General features: G+C 34.4%; 3 protein-coding genes across 14 annotated transcripts; all 3 read left to right on the top strand.

Annotated features, from left to right (window-relative positions):
- The first annotated feature begins 186 nt into the window (after positions 1–186).
- Positions 187–7,038, top strand: LOC100118005. Of its 8 annotated transcripts, none has more exons than XM_032598833.1 (5): positions 187–329; positions 5,409–5,621; positions 5,837–6,018; positions 6,233–6,405; positions 6,541–7,038. In XM_032598833.1, the coding sequence occupies exons 2-5, from the start codon at positions 5,423–5,425 to the stop codon at positions 6,740–6,742; spliced, it is 756 nt and encodes a 251-aa protein (XP_032454724.1). In that variant the 5' UTR covers positions 187–329; positions 5,409–5,422; the 3' UTR covers positions 6,743–7,038. The 8 variants fall into 8 exon arrangements, with proteins under 8 accessions (XP_032454724.1, XP_016844327.1, XP_032454725.1 ...); XM_016988838.3 differs by having other exon boundaries at positions 5,400–5,621; positions 6,541–6,954; XM_032598834.1 differs by lacking the exon at positions 187–329 and adding an exon at positions 582–898 and having other exon boundaries at positions 6,541–6,954.
- A 597-nt stretch (positions 7,039–7,635) lies between these two features.
- On the top strand, positions 7,636–17,876 carry LOC100680143. Of its 3 annotated transcripts, none has more exons than XM_008213966.4 (5): positions 7,636–7,878; positions 15,455–15,786; positions 15,928–16,109; positions 16,870–17,042; positions 17,113–17,876. In XM_008213966.4, the coding sequence occupies exons 2-5, from the start codon at positions 15,564–15,566 to the stop codon at positions 17,312–17,314; spliced, it is 780 nt and encodes a 259-aa protein (XP_008212188.1). In that variant the 5' UTR covers positions 7,636–7,878; positions 15,455–15,563; the 3' UTR covers positions 17,315–17,876. The 3 variants fall into 3 exon arrangements, with proteins under 3 accessions (XP_008212188.1, XP_032454722.1, XP_032454721.1); XM_032598831.1 differs by lacking the exon at positions 7,636–7,878 and adding an exon at positions 8,303–8,343; XM_032598830.1 differs by lacking the exon at positions 7,636–7,878 and adding an exon at positions 11,213–11,396.
- Positions 17,877–18,376: 500 nt separating this feature from the next.
- Positions 18,377–21,346, top strand: LOC100678031. 3 transcript variants are annotated; one of them, XM_008213967.3, is made up of 5 exons: positions 18,377–18,525; positions 19,266–19,498; positions 20,344–20,528; positions 20,625–20,797; positions 20,996–21,346. In XM_008213967.3, exons 2-5 carry the CDS (start codon positions 19,276–19,278, stop codon positions 21,195–21,197), a joined length of 783 nt encoding a protein of 260 aa, XP_008212189.1. In that variant the 5' UTR covers positions 18,377–18,525; positions 19,266–19,275; the 3' UTR covers positions 21,198–21,346. The 3 variants fall into 3 exon arrangements, with proteins under 3 accessions (XP_008212189.1, XP_008212190.1, XP_016844326.1); XM_008213968.3 differs by having other exon boundaries at positions 18,377–18,596; XM_016988837.2 differs by lacking the exon at positions 18,377–18,525 and adding an exon at positions 18,531–18,596 and having other exon boundaries at positions 19,269–19,498.
- The last annotated feature ends 3,111 nt before the right edge of the window (positions 21,347–24,457 follow it).

The following is a 24,457-nucleotide window of genomic DNA, read 5'->3' as shown; positions in this document are numbered from 1 at the left end:
TTTTTTCGTAAAATAAGATATAAATTTTATCAACTATACTATTATTTAACATTTGTAATCGCTGTATATTCAATATATTTTCAAAAATTAACTGAAAAATTCTTTTGCTAATAGTATTAATAGCGTTTCACAACAAATTGCTACTTTTTAAAATCACAGTACAGCCATCGGCATAAATTATGCCTTGTGCAATCGCAATTTTGCGGTAGTCATTGGATTTCCTTGGCTTCCGGCTAAGATAAGTCAGTTTTATACGTTTTATCACTGGATTAAAACACACAAAACACATTACAAGTACAGAATTCAATATTATTAGAATCAAAATATAGGTTCGTATTATAATAGTATACCACGGTAGGCTAAAAATAAGCAACAAAGTTGCGATTTTTAGGTTAGAGTGGTCTAAAGTATTTAACTGATAGTTAGAAAATTAATTTACAATATCCACAGTTTTATTTTATGCTGCACGTCGAATGCAATGTAGATATGTATGTGTTTGTGTATATATATATATATATATATATATATATATATATATATATATATATATATATATATATATATATGCATTTAAATATTAGGAATAAGTGCGTGCGTGGATGCGCGTATAACGCGACATGGGCGGAAGACACATCAGTGAAATCTTCCAGTTATACGAGCGAAGCATACTAAATTTGCTTTTAGAAGCAGAAGAAAGGGCTGATCTATGTTTGCGCCTTTCAAACCTAAAATTAACGGTTGCGTCTTTCGCCAAGTCTCAGTCTGGGAGAACTGGCCACGTAACGACGCAGCTTGTTCCTTAGAGTGCATATAAAGTGCGACACCTAGTGTTTACCATAATGTAATTCTACCATTATTTAAATATTATACTTGCAACGTTATTAGAAACAATACGTAGGTATATACTCTTATTAAAAACTCTAAATTAATAATGATAATACACATGGCTGAAATGTCTTGGGATTAAACACACGAGATTTCAGTTACAGACATCTCAAAACAATTTTTTTTTAATTATAACATATTAAATAATTACTATACTGACATTGAGATACTCTTCTTAGTTAATTCTTGAAACGTTAAAATCGATAACAATGTAAAATATCGACATTTTCAAGGTAAAGAATTGTTACAATGTCTGCATAGTATAAGTGTACATAAAGATTACTACAAGTGATCTTCATACATCTATGCTACTAGTTATCTACAAATAAACACTGTACGCGTACAACTATACAAAATACAAGTCCCCCACTCGCACATGTATTTGAACGCGTTATCAGGATATAAATACACGATGCGATATCACATTTTCGTAATTTATTTTCTAATATACTACGAGAAGAAGACAGTCTGATTTCTTCAGCAGTATTAAGAGGTATGTTTTTTAAATGTCAAAAAAACATTGTGTGAATTAATTATGTGAATTGATTTAGTAACATAAAATAGTGCAGATATCTTATTCTTTACAATATATTTTCCTTTGCAGTACATAATTTTTGTATCGCAATATTTTTCAATCCTATTATTATATTGTTTTATTTATTTTGTTTGGTTATTTATTAATGAAAGCGTATGATTTAGTACATTTGTTTATAGAGTATTTATGAATCGTTCAAAAATCCCCGAAGTCTCATCTGTGTATAAGTATGTGAATTTCACGAAAACAATTCATAGAAGTAAAATGCCCAGTACTTGGACAAAATGAAAATTCACCCCTAAACTTGGATGCTCAAAAATATTCGCGATTGTGATAAAATAAAAAATATAACCCTGGTAGAAATGTTCAGCAGTTTATTAGCAGTCACTACGCAGTTCATATTGAACTGGCCAGTACATTCAGCAGTGACTCGCCAGTCGCTGTGCCTATTTCGTCAGATTTTTGACACAGTCACTGGCCAAGGACTGGGGAATCAGACTTGAAAATAGAACTAATAACAATTGTGCGTTTCTTACTATTTTTAGCATTGGAAATTAATAAAAATGACTTAGAATCAAAAGAAATAATCAAAAATATGTTTTTTGACAATTTTTCAATGTCAACTTTTAGTATAAAAGGTATGTGTCAAAAGGGTCAACCTAGCCCTACAGATGCATACACTCATATATGAAAGTATGTACAAGTATGCAGTGCTGACTGACTTTGTGTTATGTAAGTGCAAGTACTGTGTAAAAAGTGTCATCGATGTGCTGAAAGTCACCAACGATCAGGTTTGAACAGATATTTCAACCTCATCAGTATGCGAGCCAGTTTCTGTCAATGTCCAAGTACTATCATTATCATGCTAAATCCATGTTATTAAAGTTGGATGTTTGTTCTTTTGTGTGAAGACTTGTTAAATTATTAAAAAACTGACTGCCATGTCAGATTTTATTTGACTGTCTTGGTTCGGCTTTTCACCTTGAACCTTATGACTTTGGCGTCAAAAAATACAGGTGGGCTCATACATGAAAGTCGAATTCATATCAGCTAGAATGAATTCAACTCAATATATTGTTTGAACATGCCAATACAAATTAAGTTGCAAAATTTCAATGCTCTAGGTATGATAGTTTTCAAATAAGAGCAAAAATAAAACTGTGAAAAAAGTAATCAAAACCAATAAAAATTTGATTTTGCTCTCATTTGTAAACTATCATACCTAGAGGACCAAAAATTTGCATATTAATTTGTATTGGCATGTTGAAACAACATATTTAGTTGAATTCATTCTAGCTGATATGAATTCGTCTTTCATGTATAGACCCACCTGTATATTTTGCCGCCAAAGCCTAAGGGTTCGACATGGCAGTCAGTTTTTAAATAATTTAACAAGTCTTCACACAAAAGAACAGACATCTAACTTTAATACCATGGATTTAGCATGATAATGACAGATTTGGACATTCACAGTAACTGGCTCGCATACTGATGAGATAAAAATATCTGTGCAATTCACTTTGCAGACCTCATCATTGGTGACTTTGGGCACATAGATGACACTTTTTTATAATTTACATTTAATCATCAATGATCAAGTGAATACCATATCATTTTTAACATTGACTGAGAATGTGAGAACTGTGTGTGGTGTTATCTGTTATTCTGCTGTATAACATAGCAGACAACATATACAACCTGTATACTATATCTGGTATATACTCTTATATGTATGTGTGTATGCCCCGTCAAAACGATCAACGTTGATTCAATGCTGATTGCAATATTGATTTCAGTCTGAAATCAGCGTAGGTACTGATTGTGCTGCTATATGAATATAAGTAAGATATAAGCAGACAGCCTGTACCACCTGTAGTATACACTACGTAACATACTAGGTTAAGTTGTTACTTTTTGCCTCTTTAACACGTACATTTGAAAAATTATCACAATTATTTGGGTAAACGGTAGATTTAAGTAGATTATCGTCAAAAAATAATTATCATTATTAAATATGTTTTGATTTTTCTTATTATACCAGTTTATTCGTATAATAGATTTGTATAAATTATACTTGGCAGTTCTTAGACAGTGACATGTACTTCGTACTGGCCAGTAGCACTGGCCAGTCACTAGTCTGCTCACCAGTTTCGCTGCTCAATTTTCTACCAGGGAACCTCAAAAACTAAAACGGATCAGCATTGTAAAAACCATTACAAATATAATATATTCACGGCTTTGATTACTTTTTTTACAAAAATAAATTTAAAAGGATGTTTTAATAGTCTGCTCTGGAGTTCCATAAGAGCAATTTTTTTCAGGATTGTTCAACTTTGCCGAACACGCGATTTCCATAAAGCAGTGGTTGGACACATTTAATCACAATGTCCAACTACTAGGTTAAAATCGTGTCCAAGTACTGGCCCAATCGCGTCAAATGGTGTCCAACTGTACGGCATTTTGATGCCACTCTTGAAAATTTAATTTTATTGTAAAAACTGATTGTTGGAGGTTCGATTTTTTTTTATTGAATAGTACATTACGATACATGTGACTTAAATAGTTATTTTTTACACGGTGCAGTTAACACCCGAGCATAGCGAGGGCACTAAACGCCGTGTAAAACTGAACCATTTAAGTCAAGAGTATCGTATACAATTTTAAAGCACAGACTGCTAAAGTCCGCAAGTCTCGCCTATTCGTGACTTAACAGCGGATTTTAGCCACACTGTGCTATAAAGATAATTGTGTTAGCTGAATGTTGATGTCAAAAGTTTTTAATATACTGCAATTTGTCCATACAAAATCAATAACTTTCTACTTGTGTCTAAATATCTGTCCAAGTACTGGGCATTTTGCCTTAATGTATGCATTTATTGAAATGGGACTTCAAAATTCTTTTGTCTAGAATTGGAAATGTTGTGGTATACTTTTAATCGAATAAAAATAAAATAACTGCGTAGTATTGCTAAAAAATAAACGATAACTATATACTTTCGACTGCGACTTTATCGTACCAAAATTGATTTGCTGGACAAGGATAAAGTGGCACTAATTTTATATATTTCGTAATTATTTTCTATCCACAGACACTTTTACCTGGATCCAGTAAGTCAAGTTTAATTAACTTAATAAGCAAAAGTAAACTTTCGTGTGCTTTTATCCAATTATTCGACATTTTACATTTCAATTCCGTAATTTTTAAGCCACGCTTCGCAACTTTTGGGAGAGTCGTGCGTAGGCGATGAAATTCTGTGAAACAATGATATTGCTCAAGGAAAATATGGTTATTATTGATAAACCTCAGTGTGCGTTTGTTTGCGATTATATATCAACGTAGTGATACAACTTTTACTAATGTGGAGCTAATTCATCCTTCCATTTTTTTATCAGTTTTCAGAGCTTTCATTTCTGGAACAAGAACTCAATTTATGAAAACCGAGATTTTTTTAATTGAGTATAGTTCAGTATTTTTCTTGTAAAAGGGTCCATTGGCATTTTTTTCAAGTGGATTTTATTACTAAACTTGATGTTTATATACATACAATTATATAGCAATTAATAATTTAAAAAAAGGTATAATCTGCTCCAAAAAATTAAGTAACGAATAAGTTCCATTATCTCCTAAATGCAGATATAAAAAATATAAAATGCGTGTACAACATCCAAAGTAGTAGATTTATTATATTTGATATCATAAATAAATAATACACATATAATAGGTTGAATGCGATTGAGGCGTTGATCGTAATTAATTATATTACGTTTCTCAAAGATGAATAATCATACTTGAAAATTTAATTAAGAGTAGGGCGAAGCTGATGGTGATGAGGTCCTAAAATTCTTTAAATTCACAATGGACTAGCGTCATGTCTATGTTAATTTTCTCGAATAATTGCATACTTTTCGTTTCCAGTAATCAAAGTTTGGTATTGATCACTTTCATCATCGTAGGGTAAATAGTAAGTAAACAGTTTAGTAATTACAGGTAACAAATAATAAATGGCTCGCTGGCAACGACCGACAGGACCTTTAAACGTCTGGAAAGTAATCGATGGATATGAAACTTTAGAAGATGGAACAAAGAAGCCTGTTAAATTTTCCGTTCAAGAAGTGCCAGATGATGAGTATCGACGAAAAGAATTTCTGGATCTTATGACTACGTATTTCTTAGCAGAAGAACCGCTTAGCAAATCCTTGAGTATGTATATGCACTATTCCGCAAATATTGCAACCAATATAACTTTTAATGATTTAAAATTTCAAAGTTCAAATAGTTATATATTATCCTACTATGATTTACACTAAAATTAATACCATCTATACGAAATCCCAACTTTCATATTATTTTCCAACCCATGTGATATAAAAGTATAAATTAAGTACCTCATAAACAAGAGTTACACATTTTTTAAGACATCAAAGATGATCCAGACGGAGTCGAAGGTTTTCAAACCATCTGGAAATATGGTCTAAATCAAGGGATTGTTATAGCTTGTTATAAGCTCGATTCTGATGGAAAGACTGAAAAATTGGTTGGAGCTAATGCAGTATTTATTGTCAACGAGCAGACTGGAAAAGATTTCGCCGAGTACAAGGTTAAAAATTTTATCTATTTCTATAACGTTTGTAAGTTTGTTTGAAGTGTCCTAAAAAGGACACTTCAAACAACTGCAAAAGCATTTCTGATTTATATTATCAATTTCGTCGCATATTAAATACTTTATTTTTATTCTAATTTCGCATCACAACGATTCTAAACGTTTCCTATACTTTGTATCTGTATTATTAAGAAAGCCAATATTATTTTAGAAAGGGTTTAAGTCGGAGAAGTTCATGAGAATTTGGACCTTTTTTGAAAAGCTTGCAAGTAAAGCCGATGTTACCAAGGCGTACAACGTAGATAAATTCATTAGTTCGATAAGTCTCAGCGTGTTGCCTGAATATCGAGGACAAAAACTTGGCTATCATATACTTGATGCAAGGTAATATCATATGTATAGTATAGTGGGTGCAATTTTACTGACTTGAGAAAATTTCAAAAACGAATTTCCTTGCAGTTATAATTTATATATATTATTATAAAATAAGGAATGTTAGTAATGAACATAATCTTTTAGATCTGCCATGGCAAAGAAATACGGATTTACAGCGACGTCTACAATGTTTACAGCGGAAGCTTCGCAGCTACAGGCGAAGCGTTCAGGATTCGAGGAGGGATGTTCGGCAGATTACGCGGATGCTGTCGATGACGAAGGCAATCCCCTATTTCCTAATATTACAGCCAAGTGCTCAAAAATAATGATGAAAAGACTTCCCTGATCTGAGGATACCACCACAATTTGTCCTCTTAGCAAAAAATGTCTGTGTACCAAAAATGTATACTGTAATATACTGTATAAATGTATACTTCTTATTATAAATAGTTGAGAATTTTTACAGCTATGATAATTTGTCTAATAATATTATTATGTATGTTTATTTTCGTAAATAACTTGGGTTAATAAAAATCAAATACTTTATAAGCCAATTCATAAAAGCTGTCTTCAAATGAAATAATCAAATGAGACAACAGTGTATGTGATTATAATTGCCAATAAACTACGGATTCGCACCAATAGAATCTAAGCAAATACCTAATCGTAAAAGCCAACATCGTAGATGTTCAGCAGACGTGAACTTGCGCTCGAACGCGGAAAAGCTCTCCATCTATTCAAACACTTTATACTCAACGCATTAGATGAACAAATCTATGAAAAACCGGACACTTCTATTTTGGTCTAAAAATCATCAATTTTTTTGGGAGCATATCTGATCCTTGCATTGCCGCGATTTTGAAATGCTTATTTTCAACGGATAGTTTTAAATTATCATACTTAAAAATAGTGACTTGGGTTATAATTGTTGTCTTCGTTTATGAACAGTGAAAAACATAAACGTCCGAGTGTTATCATTTCTTAAGAACCCTTACACGAGAATCGCACCCAGTTTTCCGTGGATTCGCACCTATACCACATTCTTCCCGTGACGTTACTTCATAAAGAGCGTCCGAGTGCGATCTCGCGTGCGGTTTCCTACGTGACCTATAGCTACGCGATCGAGTAGTACACCCCAATCATCTGGTGCGCTGCAGAGCGCTGACATTATACTTACGTAATGCGCTCAACGTGATCGCGACGCCTATAATACTCGTGATGCACGTACAGGAGAGGCTTATATTATACGCTCGCGCAGGAACTTATCCACGCGGAGTTATTAGCTCGTAGGTGGGGGACCGGCTCGCCGCGAATCGCGATTCGGCTGCGGACACTTGAGCGAGTGCGCGTGTCAATAGCGAGCCGAGAGTGAACTGCTTCTGCAAGCTATATTAGCGCTTAGTCGGGAACGCCGAGATTTACGTTCGGTATGAATTGATCGACTGCGTGTGCGCATATTCTTTGTGTTGATTGCGGTTTCAGGTAGGTCATAATCATTACTTTTCGTTATTTCATATTCAAACTATAACAAATTATGTAACATAGGAACTAATAATGGACAAATATTAATTTACTTTTTGAGCGCGTGTGTTATTGTAATGCGCAAATAAAGCTCGTGATTCGAATAAGCTTCAATAATTAATTTGTGGCTTGTATCTGAACTTCCCGATAAATATGCAATTATGAGAGTGCCAATATGCATTATTAAATTGTTGATTTTTACACTATCTTTGTATCATTTTGTATGTCTAAGAAAAATATGAAACTTGTGTTCGTTTGATCGAGTAGAGTAAAATATCGTTCAGCAATATGAGTATGCTTAGTAAGCGTAGCCATTAGCTTGACTTGGTCGCTAATTTTAGACTCAATTGTTAACAATGCTATATTTTGCTATTGTGTAGGAAAAATGTGAAAATTGTGTAATTCTGGTCGTCTGGTCGTAAAGTGGTACGTCTTATTGTTTCATTGCTTTTCTACGACTTCAAGGCAAAACTTATGGAATCGTACAAACGGTATCTTATTATAGTTCTAGACTCTTGAAGCAAATATATATAAATATATATATATATATATATATATATATATATATATACACACACACACATATATATATATATATATATATATTATAAAGATAAACTTTTAGACACGCCAACTGTGTGACTTTTGCATGGTTGTCGTTATTATAAACTCAATTAGGATTCGCATATTTTTTATCGACGTTTAAATAGGTACATTCTTGACATTTAGTCACTTCAGTTTGTAGAAGTTATTGTGCTTGCAAAGGTTAAATATTGATCTTTTTAAATTATGGCAGTTAGAGTAACTTTATTTATAAGCTATTATTGGAATCTTTAAACAAAAGTTTTAAAAAGGATTCGATATGGTGCCTTTGTTCAATTACAAAAGTTTCGTTCTAAGGATTAACGTATAACAATAATTAACAATAATCACAATTGCAGTAAAATAACTCAATGCACTTATCTCATATAATAACTATTGGTACAATAATTTAGTATTATCAATGTTATGTACACATAGCATTTACTTTATTTCCTTTGGATGCTTATGATCCACTTTCATATATTAAACGACGTTTCAGAGCTATATTTCATAATTAAAGAACACCTATTATCATTACCACAGCATCCATTTAACAATGACCAATTTAGCCATTCAAAAAGTCGTATAATTCATAACGTGTCCTTGACCGAAAATCTTCAAATTCCTTCGTCATTGTAGTCCACCATTGCTCTTTTAAATACATGAGGCAGTAAAATAACAATAAACACTTATTGACGTTACAATTGTGTACCCAGCTGTGAGTATGTTCACGTGTATAATATACGTCTCGCATTTTATTCTTACATGTAATTTTTGCTTCTTTATACCCTTTTTTGATCCAAAAGAGGAGCTGTTATTCTACATTTCTGAAACTGTATGAATGATGAGTGTATAACTTTAATTACAAGTCATTAATTGTATTAATAATCAATTCTACAAAGCTGACACGTAATTGCACTAGAAAAAAACATGTTCACAAGTCGTCAAAATTTCCGTCAATCTCTCTCTCTCTCTCTCTCTCTCTCTCTCTCTCTCTCTCTCTCTCTCTCACGGATTACCGTGAATACGTAAACACAATCTTTCGGTCCGTTGCTTTCGCTATTGAAACTGTCAAGATGTGGAATTTCATGACGAATGTAACGCAACGACGTGTATTTTTTCGACAGATTACGTATTTTTGCAGAAGAAACATTAGTTTTCATTTCTCTTATCGATAAAGATTCAATCTTTCTGTTTTGATTTGTTATGAGGTTCGATGCACGAACGTTTACTGATTATTTGCTTTGAATACACATTGCATAAATTTAGGCAAGTCATCAAAATTTCTCAATAACGTAACATGAAAAATAGACAGAATTTTTTTTTAAAAGCCGCCATAGGGAAACTGCAAAAAGTGTTTAGCGCTAATTAAACACTAATAATTTTGGAACGATTTTTCAAAATATAATTTTAATAAACTTATTAATTGGGCTTATACTACAATTTTCAAAAATAATTGCAAATTTTTATATTGATTTTTTCCGTTAAAGGCCCTATGCAGTATTTTGCAATTCCGAATTCGTCAATAATTACGATAGAAAGTTTAATTAGAGAAAAGTATTCGCTTGATTTGTGACTAATTTTTATTGCAATTTAAAACCGCTGAAACTTCAATTAAAATCGCCAAACGATTCACCCAATCATAAAGCCAATGTTGAATACAAGTATGCAAAAGTCTTTAACTCCTGCAGGTATAATAGAGATTTCACTCGTCAAGCGCATCACGATACAGCGGATGATCCAATTTTACCTCCCTGGGTATCAAGCCCTCTTGAGTTCACTATATAAATCATCGAGGCAAAGAGCTTGTTTTTATTAGGTCGTTATAGAACGGTATAAGCAGATTGTTACAAAGTGATGATCGTGAGACTTTTGTCTCTGTTGTGATGCTGTTTGTTCGGTTTTGCGAATACTCGAATCGATATCATAGATATATATGTTTTAAACTTAAACCAACTTAAATTATATAACGTAGTATAATTTCTTAGGAAAGAAGTTCCTTATCGGAATTTAAGTTATCAAACTATCTTTTTATACTATTGAGGATTATGATATTGATGGAGAAATAAATGATGGCGAAGCAATTTTGTGTCAGAGATTTTATTTCCATAATCATACATATTTTATTAAAAAAATTATCGAACACAACTCAATTCAATGCAGTATATGCTGCATAAAATATAAATAGTGCTGGTGAATGATTCATCAAGATATGCATACGATATAGGTAAGCACTTTAACGCCGCAATTTGATTTCGATTATAAATACAACAGTAGCTTTTACGAATCCATTAGTCATAATTATGATTGTAATAAACGGAGAGATCTTTTCCAGGTGACGTTTTCCATTTTTGGAATAGATCATGGATGTAATATATTCCTGAATTTTGTCCGTAAAATGTCGTATTCCAGATTCATCTAGTATTTGAATGACGTATTCAAATTTTTGAATATATGGACTCCCACCTTCGACTAGGAATAAAAAACACGCTCTCTGTATATTACAGGCTGCGCTATTTTCATTTTTCGAATTTTGCTAGCCTTCAAAAACTGGTCGATGTGAAACTTTGATTTTTGACTTGACGTGATGCATATGACATTTTGATGTTTTTGCAAATATTCGAAACATATCTTCGTATCATCAACTATCTTCGCCTTTGATTTTAGTCTTTGCATATGCTTATTATCTGTTATATTTTCTGTTACAGTTTTCGACCCAATGTACGGAGTTAATCCGCTTTGGTCGATTTCTTTCAACGAACTAAATGATTTTTCTTGTAACACTACTTGGGTCTTAATAATACTGGAGTAAAGCCAAATAGAAAAAATACTAGATGGGAAAAGGATACCTCTCATGAATATTCTGTTCACTGGTTTCCGGGACAGCTTCATTGATGGTATTCTAAATAGAAGTTCAAATATGATTGATACCTCTATGCGATCACTGTTTGTTAAATTGGAACGTAGTATGTTAAATAGCCGTGCACAGAGTATTATCAAAAGGAAAGTGATGAAAACAAAGATAAAATTTGTTAGAGAAACTTCTACTACTCTGTATGTTAAAACTGGTACGGCAGCTTGAAAACAGAGGTCATAGTAGTTGACTATGATCTCCGGATACAGATTATCAAGCCCTATAAATCTAGAAGTCACTACTGGAAATAAATTTATATCACCGGATACAAAACCTTCATTTGTTTTGTTAGAAATTATCTTGATCGTTACATTAGTTTTCATCCTCAAAGTGAAGTTTGGATCGAAGTTCATAAATTCCAAAATACTACGCGTCAAGTGATAACGGGGACTTTCGACTTGCGTGACAGATCCTGTTTCATTCTCTTCATATGACAGAAAAGGAGGAAAATTATAAATGAGTATTTTCAAAGGGTAGTTGTTGACGTTACGTAGTTTGTCTCTGAAAATAACTTTCTTGGAATTTTCTTTGTGTAATAGTTTCGAAGAAAGGATTGTAATCGTAAAGAAAATTACTGATTGGTGATTTTTCGATATTGATTTCCAAAATAGATATGTCTAAGAATTTGTTTGACCAAGCATAATCGAAAACTGATCTGAGAAAGTCATTGAAATGTGTTGCCATGCTGTGAAATATGATTAGGAAACATTTTGGTCTTGTAGGCTTGGGAGCGATCTGCATTAAATCGTATACTAGTTGTTTCAAGCCAGAAGCTTGATTATCGTTAGGCGTGTATTTGTAGAATACTAAATATAATGTTGTTCTTGTTGGATTACGTAAAACCGTAGATTTTGCAAGAAAACTTTCATCCGCATTTTTTAACTCACTCATATGAATCAAAGCTACCGGCATCTGTCTCACTAATTTCTTAAGAAGAAGTTCGTATCCGGGAACATTTAATGCGGGCTCACTTAATATTGTCATGTATATATTTTGTTCTTTGACTAATACTTTTTCAAGCGCACGTGTCCAAAAATATCCATCTTTATTTAATGATAGTTTTTTACAGTCGCTGCACATTGACAAATGTCACAAGCTTAAAGCAACAAAAATATTTTTAAGAAAGAGTTTTATTTTAAAAAAAATGAAAATACTGGTACTAAACACAGAAACTGTTCACTTGCCTTAACACCGAGTTCTGAATAGTTGTATTTTTTAAGCGCCCATCTCCTACTTCTGATATTGATTTTTTCATATTGATTCCTACTTTAGCACACTATTTTATAATTAATTCATACAAAGCGACAAATTTATAGCATTTTAAGTGTAGAAGTTAAACTGTATAAGAGTCATCGAAGATGCTTTGATCAGCTATACTGACCATGACCGATTTAATTTTTTTCTTTTTGCAATAGGTTATTAGTTGAAGACTTAATTGTTTTGCGATAAGTCTTAATTATGTCAATCGGAGCACTAGAGTCTTTCGATCTTTTCTATAGAAATAGTAGAAGTACAATGCCTCGTTAGCATATCGTATAAAATGAGATGTATAAAAATGAGCTATTTCTAGTGAGGATGAGATGATTCAGTACAAGTTAGAGTAAAGAGCGCTGATGGAGTCAAAGATAGAGAAAAAAGTGCCATCCCCTCTCCTTGTTGTACATAACGTTCCTTTTTGACAAATGGAAGTAATGCAGTGTATGCCTTTTTTCATTCATAAAGTTTGGGTCGTTAATGTTTGAGTTTATAAAACAGTTATCTTTCATCGCATTCGAGTGTTTATATACGCAGTGCTGCATGAAGTAATAAAATATAAAACGCACTATGCGTCGCGCATTTCAAAAATTAAAGTCCAAAATGAAAACGGCAAAAAAACGCGAGCAAGAAAAATAAGAGAATAAGTCGCGCGAAAAGCAGCCAAATATGTACGGAAGCAATTAACACAAGCTCGCACGAGAGAGGATCAATGCGCGCAATTTCACACGAGCTTAATATACATGCGCGGGTCTCGACGGGGGGCGTTTCCTCCGTCTGTCATGAAGGACACGTGAATAGCGTATAAACCGAATTTCGCTATTAATAAAGCGTATACGTAACGAGTCTAGTACATGTTGTGTCCTTATATTATCTGCCCCAAGTTTCGTGCGGGTAACTCGAGATTCAAATAACACGGCTCAGAATTGGAGTTGTGAATTTGACTTTCAGATGTATGTTAAGAAATATTATAAGCTGCAGCGATGATTTCTCTGGAATCCAAGTTATTGGAAAGTTAGATGTTTTATAGTAAAACTTTGTTTTGAATAGTAAAACATGTAGTATAAACCTTATCCGTTTGTTTGTAATATTAAATGTCGGCAAATATTAATATTGATACTAAAGTTTATAATTCATTGAAAATAATCCACAGCTTTTCATAAAATGGTCTTATATAAATACTTGATAATGATCCCTTGTATTGATATACAGATCAATATGGCAAATTGACTTTCTGGGAAAAAATTAATGATCTATATGTTTTTGATATTCGTATTATTTCGTGATATTAGCAGCTTGCTGAGAGATAAAAAAACTCAAATCTTGAGTTATAATAATGTGTACCAGCGGGAAGGGGTAAAGACAGGGATTCCATGATTCCATTGAATGGTCAAGGCATAAAATGTGTTGTTACTTATGCATCGAAAACTAAATTTAACCTTTTACTGCGTGAATATTAACTTTTGCAAACAGTATATAAGTACTGCAGTTCATCATGTACACACTTTTTCAACGGAAAACGTCCTGCAATAAAAGAAGCTTTTATTAGAAACAAGTAGAATTTTGGTCGATTTTTCTCGAGATATTCCCTTTACTGCCTATTTTAAACTTGTTAGTCATGCGAAGCTAAATTATATATTATATTTTTTACTAATTCGTAATAAAAAAATAAAACTGATTTGGTATATGATTATTTTAGTGTATTATATTTGATCAATTCGATCCAAATGTGTATACCGCCGCGTAAAGAAATAGAAAGGATCTTTATATATACAAAGCAATGGAGTTGAAAGTATTCAAATGAAGTGAAGAGATTAAAAATTCTTAGCTCACGTTCGTGCACACATAAAGTATTCCGAATAGACGAATGTCACGCGCTTGTAAATCAGTTGCCTTTCTGAAGTTGTGAAGTCATTAAGTTCCGGTCGGGTCTCTAGAATTACGCCGCGACGTGTGTATTTCTTTTTAAGATATCCTCATGAATCGGCAAAAGAAGATTCTCGCATATAGTCGTGGAAAGTGGTGCATACAGTAAAATGCAATCGCAGAAAATTTTCGTAATAGCTCCAGGCGAGATTTTTCGTTTTGTTGCTGTAGAAAGTTTTCTCCGTAAACGTATTTTTCTGCATCATATTTACATAGGGAATATTTAGAATTGATGATGTACGAAAATTCAGAGAAACCGATATTTTTCAGGGTTTAAGCTTTCTAATTTCTTTTATCCATATTAAAATAGCTGCATATGTCTTGCAGTAATATAATGAAACTGACATTGCGATTCAAAAAAGCGAAAAATTTTACTAAATTGACACCGTACAAACTCTACACAAAAATAATCCTACACCTTACACAAAATAACTCTACACACATATTTAACTACACCGTAAAACTCTACACAATCGTATAAGCTATTGTTATCCATTGTTGCAACAATAGGTTATACGATTGTGTAGAGTTTTACGGTGTAGTTAAATAATCAAAAATGCCTGTAGTGTTTTTGTGTGTAGTAAATATCTGTGTAGAGTTTTTTCGTGTAGCAAATATGTGTGTAGAGTTATTTTGTGTAGGGTGTAGGGTTATTCTTGTGTAGAGTTTGTACGGTATCGCTAAATTTAACAATAAAAAAATTTTGTAAATAGCAAATTACCCTATACCATCAAACCCATATTTCGTAAACATCAACCGCGAAACTAAAAACTCATCGCAAACAGCAGTAAACGGGAATTCGCTGACACCTTCTCCCGCATCGACATACAGTCACGCCAAAATTTACATCTGTTGTTACAGGCCAGACGAATAAAGGTTGTTCGACCAGACATACTCGCACCATCAGGGCGGATCGCGACTAACTATCCCTGACTTTTTACGAGGGAGGAAAAAAAAGGTGAGTGAGAGGATGAGCGATAAAAGCAACGAGAGCCGTATCGCGGCCGATTGGAAACGACCTGCTGGACCACTCAACGTTTGGCGGCAAGTCGTGGGCCGAGAGCTACTGGCCGGGGGCTCGACCAGACGCATTCGATTTTCCATTCAAGATGTTCCCGAGGACAGATACGACGAAGCCGTCGAGCACATGCTGGAGTTCTTTCTCGCTGACGAGGCTACGTGCGCATGCTTGAGTGAGTCCATACGGTGCACAGATTTTTACGATGATGCTTTTGCCTTTCGTCTATATATGATAGTCTCGTTTCGCGCTTTTTCAACTCGTTTGTTGAGAAAGGTATGGGATAAAGTTGCGGAAAATTTTGTTCGCGTTACAGAGTTGAAGCAATGTCAAGATGCAGTGGAAGATTTTAGAAAACTTTGGAAGTACTTGTTCGAGATAGGCTTGAGCGTTGCTGCGTTCAAATTGGACTCAGACGACTCGTTGTTGGAACTCGCGGGAGTTAATGTGCTGTTCGCCGTGACAGAGGAAATTAACAAAGCTCTGGAGGACTTTACGGTAACGTGGTCTTTTTAGTTTATTAAGCACTCGTAGAGTTTTGTGAATTCTGTGATAGATCTGAACCTATTTTGGTGTGCTTTATTTACATGAGCAATTTACAATCAGGATTACTGCGGATATAACCGTGTCAATAAAAGATGCATTTACTCAATGTTGGATGCTAGTTTACTCTCCTAAATCGTTGATTGGTGTCCCTTGAACTAGTACGCATTAGTTTAATTGCTGATGTGATCCTATATAAACTTTCTTCTAATTAGTAATCAAACGTTTGAGAGACTGTGTCAACACTACTTGCGGGATAATGGGGCATTTAATTTAGTTCATTAGCTGAGTGATTGAGTTTATTTTTAATAACTTTAATCTAGTATTTAATCTAATCAATAGTATGGGTTGACATTTCAATATACTTTGAATACATATCGATAAGAAATAGCACAGATTGCAAAACTAAAGGTACAAAGCATGCAAAGTCAATGTTAGATCATTCAATCGACGGAAGAGGCAGCCTGAAGGAACTTCGCTGATGAGGCGAGACCAATCCGTTTACTTTGAAAGCCTTCATCCTTGCCTTCATTAATCTTTTGCTTAAGCTAAAAGAGCTATATGTATGTATACCTTTCAGAATTATGACCCCCTATTATTAAATAACCATTTTGTTTTTAATCTGGTCTTCTTTATGACAAAAAGAAACAGTATCTGTTTTCTTTACGCTTGTCATCGCTATTATCGAATCATTTAATATAGAACATTTTTTCAGATCAACTTCAAATGCGAGAAAGCAAGGAAAATTTTCGAATTCATACATGACGAATCGGAAAAGGTAGATGTTTGCGGAATGTACGGAGTAGACACATACATTTCTGCATTAGGGCTGAGTGTATCTCCAGCTTTTCGTGGCCAAAAACTTGGAGTTACTTTACTTGAAGCCAGGTAATAAATAAAACTAGAACATTTTTAAATTGAAAATACAAATAATTATTGAATACGTTCAATACCACAGGAACGATATCGGCAGAAAGTATGGATTCACTGCTACTGCAACCATTTTCACCGGAGCTGCGTCTCAAAAACAAGCAGAACGTGCAGGATTCGAAACGAAATATAGCCGTGATTTTAGTGGAGTTTTTGATAATGATGGACAGCCTCTTTTCCCATGTATTGAATCAAAAGACATAAAATTCATGACGAAAGAACTGCGGTGAAAAAATGATCAAGTTTCATAAAAATTAATAGTATTTGTTTAGATTTTTTAGTTGAGGCTAATTTCATAGTCAGTGTTGACTGCAAGAGACCAATTTTCTAAATTTTGTTTTTTGAGAGTACTTTTTTCTAAAATTTTGAAATCAATTCAAAGGTCTTCCTCTCTCTCTCTCTCTCTCTCTCTCTCTCTCTCTCTCTCTCTCTCTCTTTCTCTCTCTCTCTCTCTTTCTCTCTGTGATTGCCGATAACATGCAGTTAGGGCAATTAGACAATGCAAAGGTTAGCTTATCAATACGAAAGGCTGTTTTGTATTTATAGATGTTTTCATTGTAATGCATTTTTATATGGGTTGGTGATGTGCAGTTTCATATAATTAGTTGGCTAGTTTTTTAGCAGTGAGTTTAAGCAAATAAGAAAGTGAAAACTCCAAAACATGTAATATGTTGTAGAATGCCATTATTTTGGATAGTTAAGTGAAACCAAGTATTTTAAAATATGTAATTACAGCACTTTAAATGTTAGCACAAATAATTCAATAAAATAGTTGATGCTACTTGTGAGAAACTCTTATGATAATTGCAAAACAATACCATAGATTGTTTAGTCACTATACACGTCACTGTATTTCCATTTTTGAACTCTGCAATATTTCACTATGCGCCTAAATATAATGATAACTCAATCCACCATAATTATAACCATTATATGATAAGATATTTCTTCTTATTCACGCCGCTTTTACAGCCGAGCCCTCCGCCGCTACTTAGGCATCAGCTGTGTTCTACGCTCATCTCTTACATAACACAACGAGCCGGAACCGAGCGCGACCCGCCAGTCGACAGCCTCCCGCGCTTGCAGCACGTGGCGCTTGTCACGTCACACCCCCTATTTATCGCGGCTCTTTGACAGTGTCTCTTGTGAAAAGTTCTATAAGGTGGACTCATGTTCTCCTAGTTAATTTTGTTTGCTGACGGAGATCGGGTTGGATATCGTGGATTACCGTCGGTCGTCTGACCGATAGCTACTGCTATAGTGTCGTCTGTCTATTTTTGGAGAGGCAAGTTCATGTTGGTGAGACCTCTTTGGAGGTTATAGCTTTGTATATGTATAGGCACTACAAGTTTGTCGTGGAGTCATGCTCATATAGCTATAAGTGTCATTCGCCTTTTCGCAACACGTAGACGCATGTGATACGGAACATTTATATATAAGGGTGAGATCCTCTAGTATGATGAAGAGTTATTGCGCGGAGTGATTTTTCTTCTTTATCGATGGAAGATTTTGGTATTTATTTATTAATGTACCAAGAAATTTGTCGGTTTTCACCTTGCCGTGTATTTTGTTTGTTTTTTACTAATAATTTTTCTTTTATTTAATTGGAGCATTCGTTTAGAGAAAACATTTTTTGTGATCTTACGTTACTTATCTTTATCGGAGATAATATTATGAAGACACGTTGTTTTATCTTGTTTGAAATCTGATATTCTCGCGGTATCTTCTATAGAACAACAAGTTTTGAACAAAATAACCAGTATTCACCTAGCCGTTTTTTCCGCCACTTCGATTCTGCACGTAAAAATAAATAATAAAGTCGCAAACCGAGAACTTCGTATACCAGCCCTGGCCGTCAATAAATTATGCAGTGCATTTATACGCAGCGTTAATCGCTCCACATTTTCGGCAAATTATAATTATTGAAACAAGGAGTACGCGCAAGTGCCGATATTCTGCTTCATTACGTGATTGCACATCGGACATTTGAATAATCCAAAAGTTTTAATCTCGCACATGGACTGGCATAAACTCTTCCATGTGAATCCCCTGAATAAACCATCGCGCATTCGCGCAATTACTCGGGCCGACGCTCTGCCAAACATATAAATATCGAGCTAATTATTTCATCGGAATCATATCGTCGCTTTTTTGCCTGTGCCGTGTATAATACACGTGCAGTAGATACGAGATGAGCAGCGATAAAGCAGATCCACCACGTCTGGTAAGATGGCGACGTCCCCCGGGTCCAGTCAACGTCTGGAGGATCGTCGACGGAGAGGAAACACTCGACGACGGCTCAAAGCGGCCCGTCAGGCTGTCCATTCAAGAGGTGCCCGAGGAGAGGCGAGAAGAGGCGCTGCAGCTCATGATCAAACACTTTCTCGCCGACGAGCCGATTTGCAAGTGTTACGGTGAGAGTAGTTCTGACATAAGCCAAGTCCCGCGACTTTTGGGAAGCAGATTTTGATGAAATTTCGAAATATCACTTGCGTGAAAGTTAAAGGAATCGCATTTAGTTTTATTTTTGATGAGTTTGAACTATTAATTCCTGTTTTTAGATATAAAAGATGACAGAATTAAAGTGTTAGATTTTCCTATGCAGCCTTTCAGTTTAAAGGACCAATCCATTATGAAAATTTAAATTCAATCCTATTCTAATAAAGATATATACTATAGCTGTAATCATTTTATTCGTGTTGTCTGATTGACTGCTCGTTTTATAACAAAGAGTGTATTTCGTTTTATTGTTTTGGGAATCTTGACTTTTTTAAATAAAAATTGAAAGCTAAGTGATGTACCAAACATTTTTATATAAAAAAATCATGAGCGGATGTCGAGAAACCAAAAGAAACGATATATGTGATTGACTCGCGTAGTGCGCATGCATCCAAGTCAGGAAGTCTAAACGTTTTTAACACTGTTGCGAGTCTAAATTAAACATAATTTTATTGTACGCACATACGCATAGATCGCTAGAGCAATATCAATTACCAAAACAGCAGTTATGGACTGGCCCTTTGTTACTGCTTGAACTCTTCGTAATTGTGACAGGTGAAAACTAATTGAAGCATTTCAAAAAATATTCCACATGAATATCTTACCGTCGACTGTTATTTTGTTTAATTTAAAAAATTTGTGGTTATTTTTTTGCTCTACAGACAAAGTTTTTGTATAGCAAATTTTTAACATTCACAACTCATACTTGCAAAGATGCATGAAATAGGAAAACAAATGATGACTTTACATTTTAATACAGGTGTCAAAGATGATCCAAAATATACTCACGATTTCGTTCTTCTTTGGAAATACGTAATGGAGAACCACAGGATCGTTGAAGCTGCTTACAAAATCGATTCTGACGGACGAATATCTGACCTAGCCGCAGTTAACGTGTTGTATGTCGAATGGGAGGGAACTGATGCCGAACTAGAACTACTTACGGTGCGTGTTTAAAAAAAATTACAATTAATCATAAGTATTTATTTTTCATGATGGCTATAGCTGAAATAAAAGTATACGCTATCATATTTTTTATAGAAAAAAATGCAGTCCGATAAATTCATGAGGACCTTAAACGCCATGTTAGAATTGTCGCATAAAGCGGATGCGCGCAAAATATTCGGAGTGGACAAATACCTGTCTGCATTGGGACTGTGCGTTGCGCCTCGTTTTCGAGGAAAAAAATTGGGCTTGAGAATGCTCGAAGCTCGGTAAGTGTATATGCGTATAATTACGGGAGTGTGCTCGAATATAAAATTGTATAGGTTTCCCTTGGTAGAAGTGAACCTAAGAACTGGCCATTTATTAGGTAGTAACTAGGTTAAATCCTAATAACTGGCCAGTTACTAGCCTGTTCTTAGACTCATTTCTACCAGGGGCATGATTATAATAAAATCGTGTATTTATAGGAACGAAATAGGTCAAAAATATGAAATTCCGGTATCTTCGACAATATTCACAGCAACGGCTTCTCAAATTTTAGCAGAGCGAGCTGGATACAAAGTGGAGTACGCTCAGGATTACGCAGATTTTAAAGCGGAGGACGGTACAGCTTTGTTTCCAAATATTGAAACGAAGGAAATAAAAGTCATGATGAAAGCTCTTTATTGAACGTTTGATATTTTACAAAAGAAATGAGACCCCGAGCAAGTTGTTATATTTTTAAAAACAATTCATACGACGCAAACATTGTGTACATTATAAATCATTGTAAAATATATTGATAAAGTATTAATAAACGTCTGTATATATTTGTTTTATTAAATGTATCATTTTATAGAAAATTTTGTAACTGAAATCATGTATAACATTTCTCATACAGTGTCATATCAGCAAGAATGAACTTATTATATTACTCGGTCAACTTCAAAGGAAGGATTTTTCTCATTTCGTTATATTTATACGGCTTAAAGGGCTCATACATCTATACTCCTATTTGCAGCTAGTAGAAGAACCCCATATCTTTAGTATTACATTATACATGAGCCGCTTTTTATTGAAAAATGTACTTCAGATTATTACATTATGATTTGAAAACTTTTGAAAAGTATGACATTTTTTGTCATCGCTTCGCTTTGTATGTAAAAATCATCATATTATCTAATACTAATAACCAAGCTCATAATATCACTGCAAATGCATGCAACTTTTCAAAAATGAGGGTCACATTGGTTAAAAGAACAGTTATAGCTAACAGTTATACCTTTTTATATTCTCCTATTAAAATGCATCACGTGTGCATTAAGCCATTTTTACCTTTTGGAATTCGGTTTCAGCGTTTTTTTTTATGTGCATAATAAATCATTGTTCATACTAACATTTTTATTATTTCGTGTACCCTTTTGCGTAAATGGAGTTTTATTACGTATGTACATATCATAACATACGTAATAATCCTTTAGTTTCCATAAGTAATATTCATGAAAAATTCCTTGAGCTTAAGTAAGAGAGATATAGCATACGAACACTTTGAAACTTTCAGTAGAGCAACCGAATGCTACAATTTCCAAAATACCATATCTCAGTCTATTTTCGTAAACAACTCAGTAGAGGAGTTCATCAACTTTTGAAAAATCAATCCTCATCAAAACAGCAGAGAAGAAAACTTGACCTGAAAAAAAGCATGCCACACGAATATTAATGATCACCGTAGGTCCTGCGACAAGTGCGTAAAAGCGGAAGTGCGGAGTAGGCGGGCGATTTGCCAGTGTACTTTTACTCTACCTCTGGATCACGTCATCCAGAGTGACAAACTTTGTTCGCCGCGAGTTCGGCTCCTCCTACCGTAGTGAAGAACACGGCTTCTGGCTTTCATCATCAGCTGCAGGAGTAGTTTTCTCTCCTCTCTGTCGGTTCCGTATAATGAGTTGCCAGCTGCGTATCGGTCAATGCAATGGAGAATTTAATTTTTTACAAGGGGAATCCCTTTTTTGTCCTGGCTTCTGCTTTGCTCCTTTTTTTTTGTCGAGAAGTTCTGCTGGGCCAAGTTGTGCAAGCAAATTTACCTCATTATATTTTGATTGGTAGTTGGCTTTCTACGGTTTCGGAAAGGTAATAACATGGCTTATTTCAGCGAATGGTGTATATGCTGCCATTATTAAAATTTGGAGCATAGACGGATGAAATTATGATCTGATATGGAGTAATTTAATTTTGTGCAGCTTAAATTGTTAAAAAATAGAAACGTTTACAAGATTTATCCGAAAAGTAATTTTAAAAATGGTTAAATTGGGGCGTGAATATTGGAAAAGTTTTGTAAAACGAATTTGAAATATTGCAAAATAAACACGTATATGCGCGGTAGACGATGCTTGATTGAAATAAGTTTTGCTCTCCCCGTATTTATACTGTATTTTATTTTCAACAGAAACCACATAAAAGCCAATTTCGCAGCATACGAGTTTAATCCTCCAAATGGATTTCAAAATGCATATACTTCGGAGCAAAACTTTGTTCGAAAAAAATCTAGTTTTATATGTTCCACTTTGTATATCCAGATATACTTTCAGAGGATGATACAATGTCAGAATATAGTCAAATCTGTTCTCCTTCTAGGTACTCGAGAATTTTCTCGTTATGTCGCGATATAAAATAAAACAGCCGCGCGCGCGAGAGGGACGATAGAAAATTTCTCGTTACCAGTAGCAACTCAAGCACGACGCATACCTCATTTTCCTCGCGCCTTATCGAATAACCCCCACATGCTCACGATCATCTCACTCCGCACAGCTGCATCACGTAAGCCCCAGCAGGTTTCTCGTCAACGACTTTGCCGGGGACAATTATTCCGGTGGAATTTCGAGAGAGAGAGAGAGAGAGAGAGGACCCCGATTGCGTATGCAACGCAGGTTGAGAGAGAGAGAGAGAGAGAGACAGAGAGAGAGAGAGAGAGAGAGAGAGAGAGAGAGAGAGAGAGAGAGGAAGATATGTATATACCTGTATATATAATGCACGCATATTTGCGTGGTCGGTGCACGTGTCCCGGTAATAATTCTCGGATTGTATCAGCCCGTCGGGCGCACGCGACTAATATACTTTCGAAGGCGTGCCGCAAGGACCCACCAAATCGGCCAGCTGTATTAGTACTTCGAAATCTGGCAGACGTGCGATCAGCGATGCGCTTACTGCTGTTGGTTGTAAATGTCGCGTTTTGAGCTTTATACAGTCGTTGGGAAAAAGGCGGAGTTTAAGAAGTTTAAAAATTGACTAGAAAATACAAATGTATGAGGTCTACAATAAACGTACAAAGAAATAAAATATATTCGCTAATATTTTCATTGGTTTATTTTATATTATACTTTTGTTATTATATAATTAATTTACATAAGGTATTATAACGGATATGATATAGCTTATATACCGTTCAACATAATTAACATTTTACCCTTTAAAACACTCTAACGAAACATTACAAACAATTTTTCCTTTTAAAACACTTTTATTTTCAGGAAAAATTTGCTACATCAACGTTGATCACGAATAAATGATCTACTTCATACAATGCATTTCATAATACTTCCGTATATTGGCGGGAAAAAAATTTTCCATTTCAAATTGAAGCACACCAACGCGCTCTTTCACAAAATGTCGAACATTTTTAAAGAAATAATATATTCTCTTTGTAATTACCTCGCCGTATACGAAATTACATAATTACAACGGCTATATACTTCACAGTGCATTTTTTTCGAATTCGTTTTTTTTCCTCCCATACGTTTGAATAACTGTATTATACGACACACAGCACCGTAAAATCGTTGTAAACGAGTAAGCGCGTTACCTTATCTCGACACCTTTGAAGTCTTAGCAGTTGCCAGGATTATCGTTTTCAAATTTATAGTACCCAAAGCCAAGTGAAAACTCCTCTAAAT

The sequence above is a fragment of the Nasonia vitripennis genome, chromosome 1, assembly GCF_009193385.2.
Source record: "Nasonia vitripennis strain AsymCx chromosome 1, Nvit_psr_1.1, whole genome shotgun sequence".
Classification (NCBI taxonomy): Eukaryota; Metazoa; Arthropoda; class Insecta; order Hymenoptera; family Pteromalidae; genus Nasonia; species Nasonia vitripennis.
This window is presented reverse-complemented; position numbering and strand designations above follow the sequence as displayed.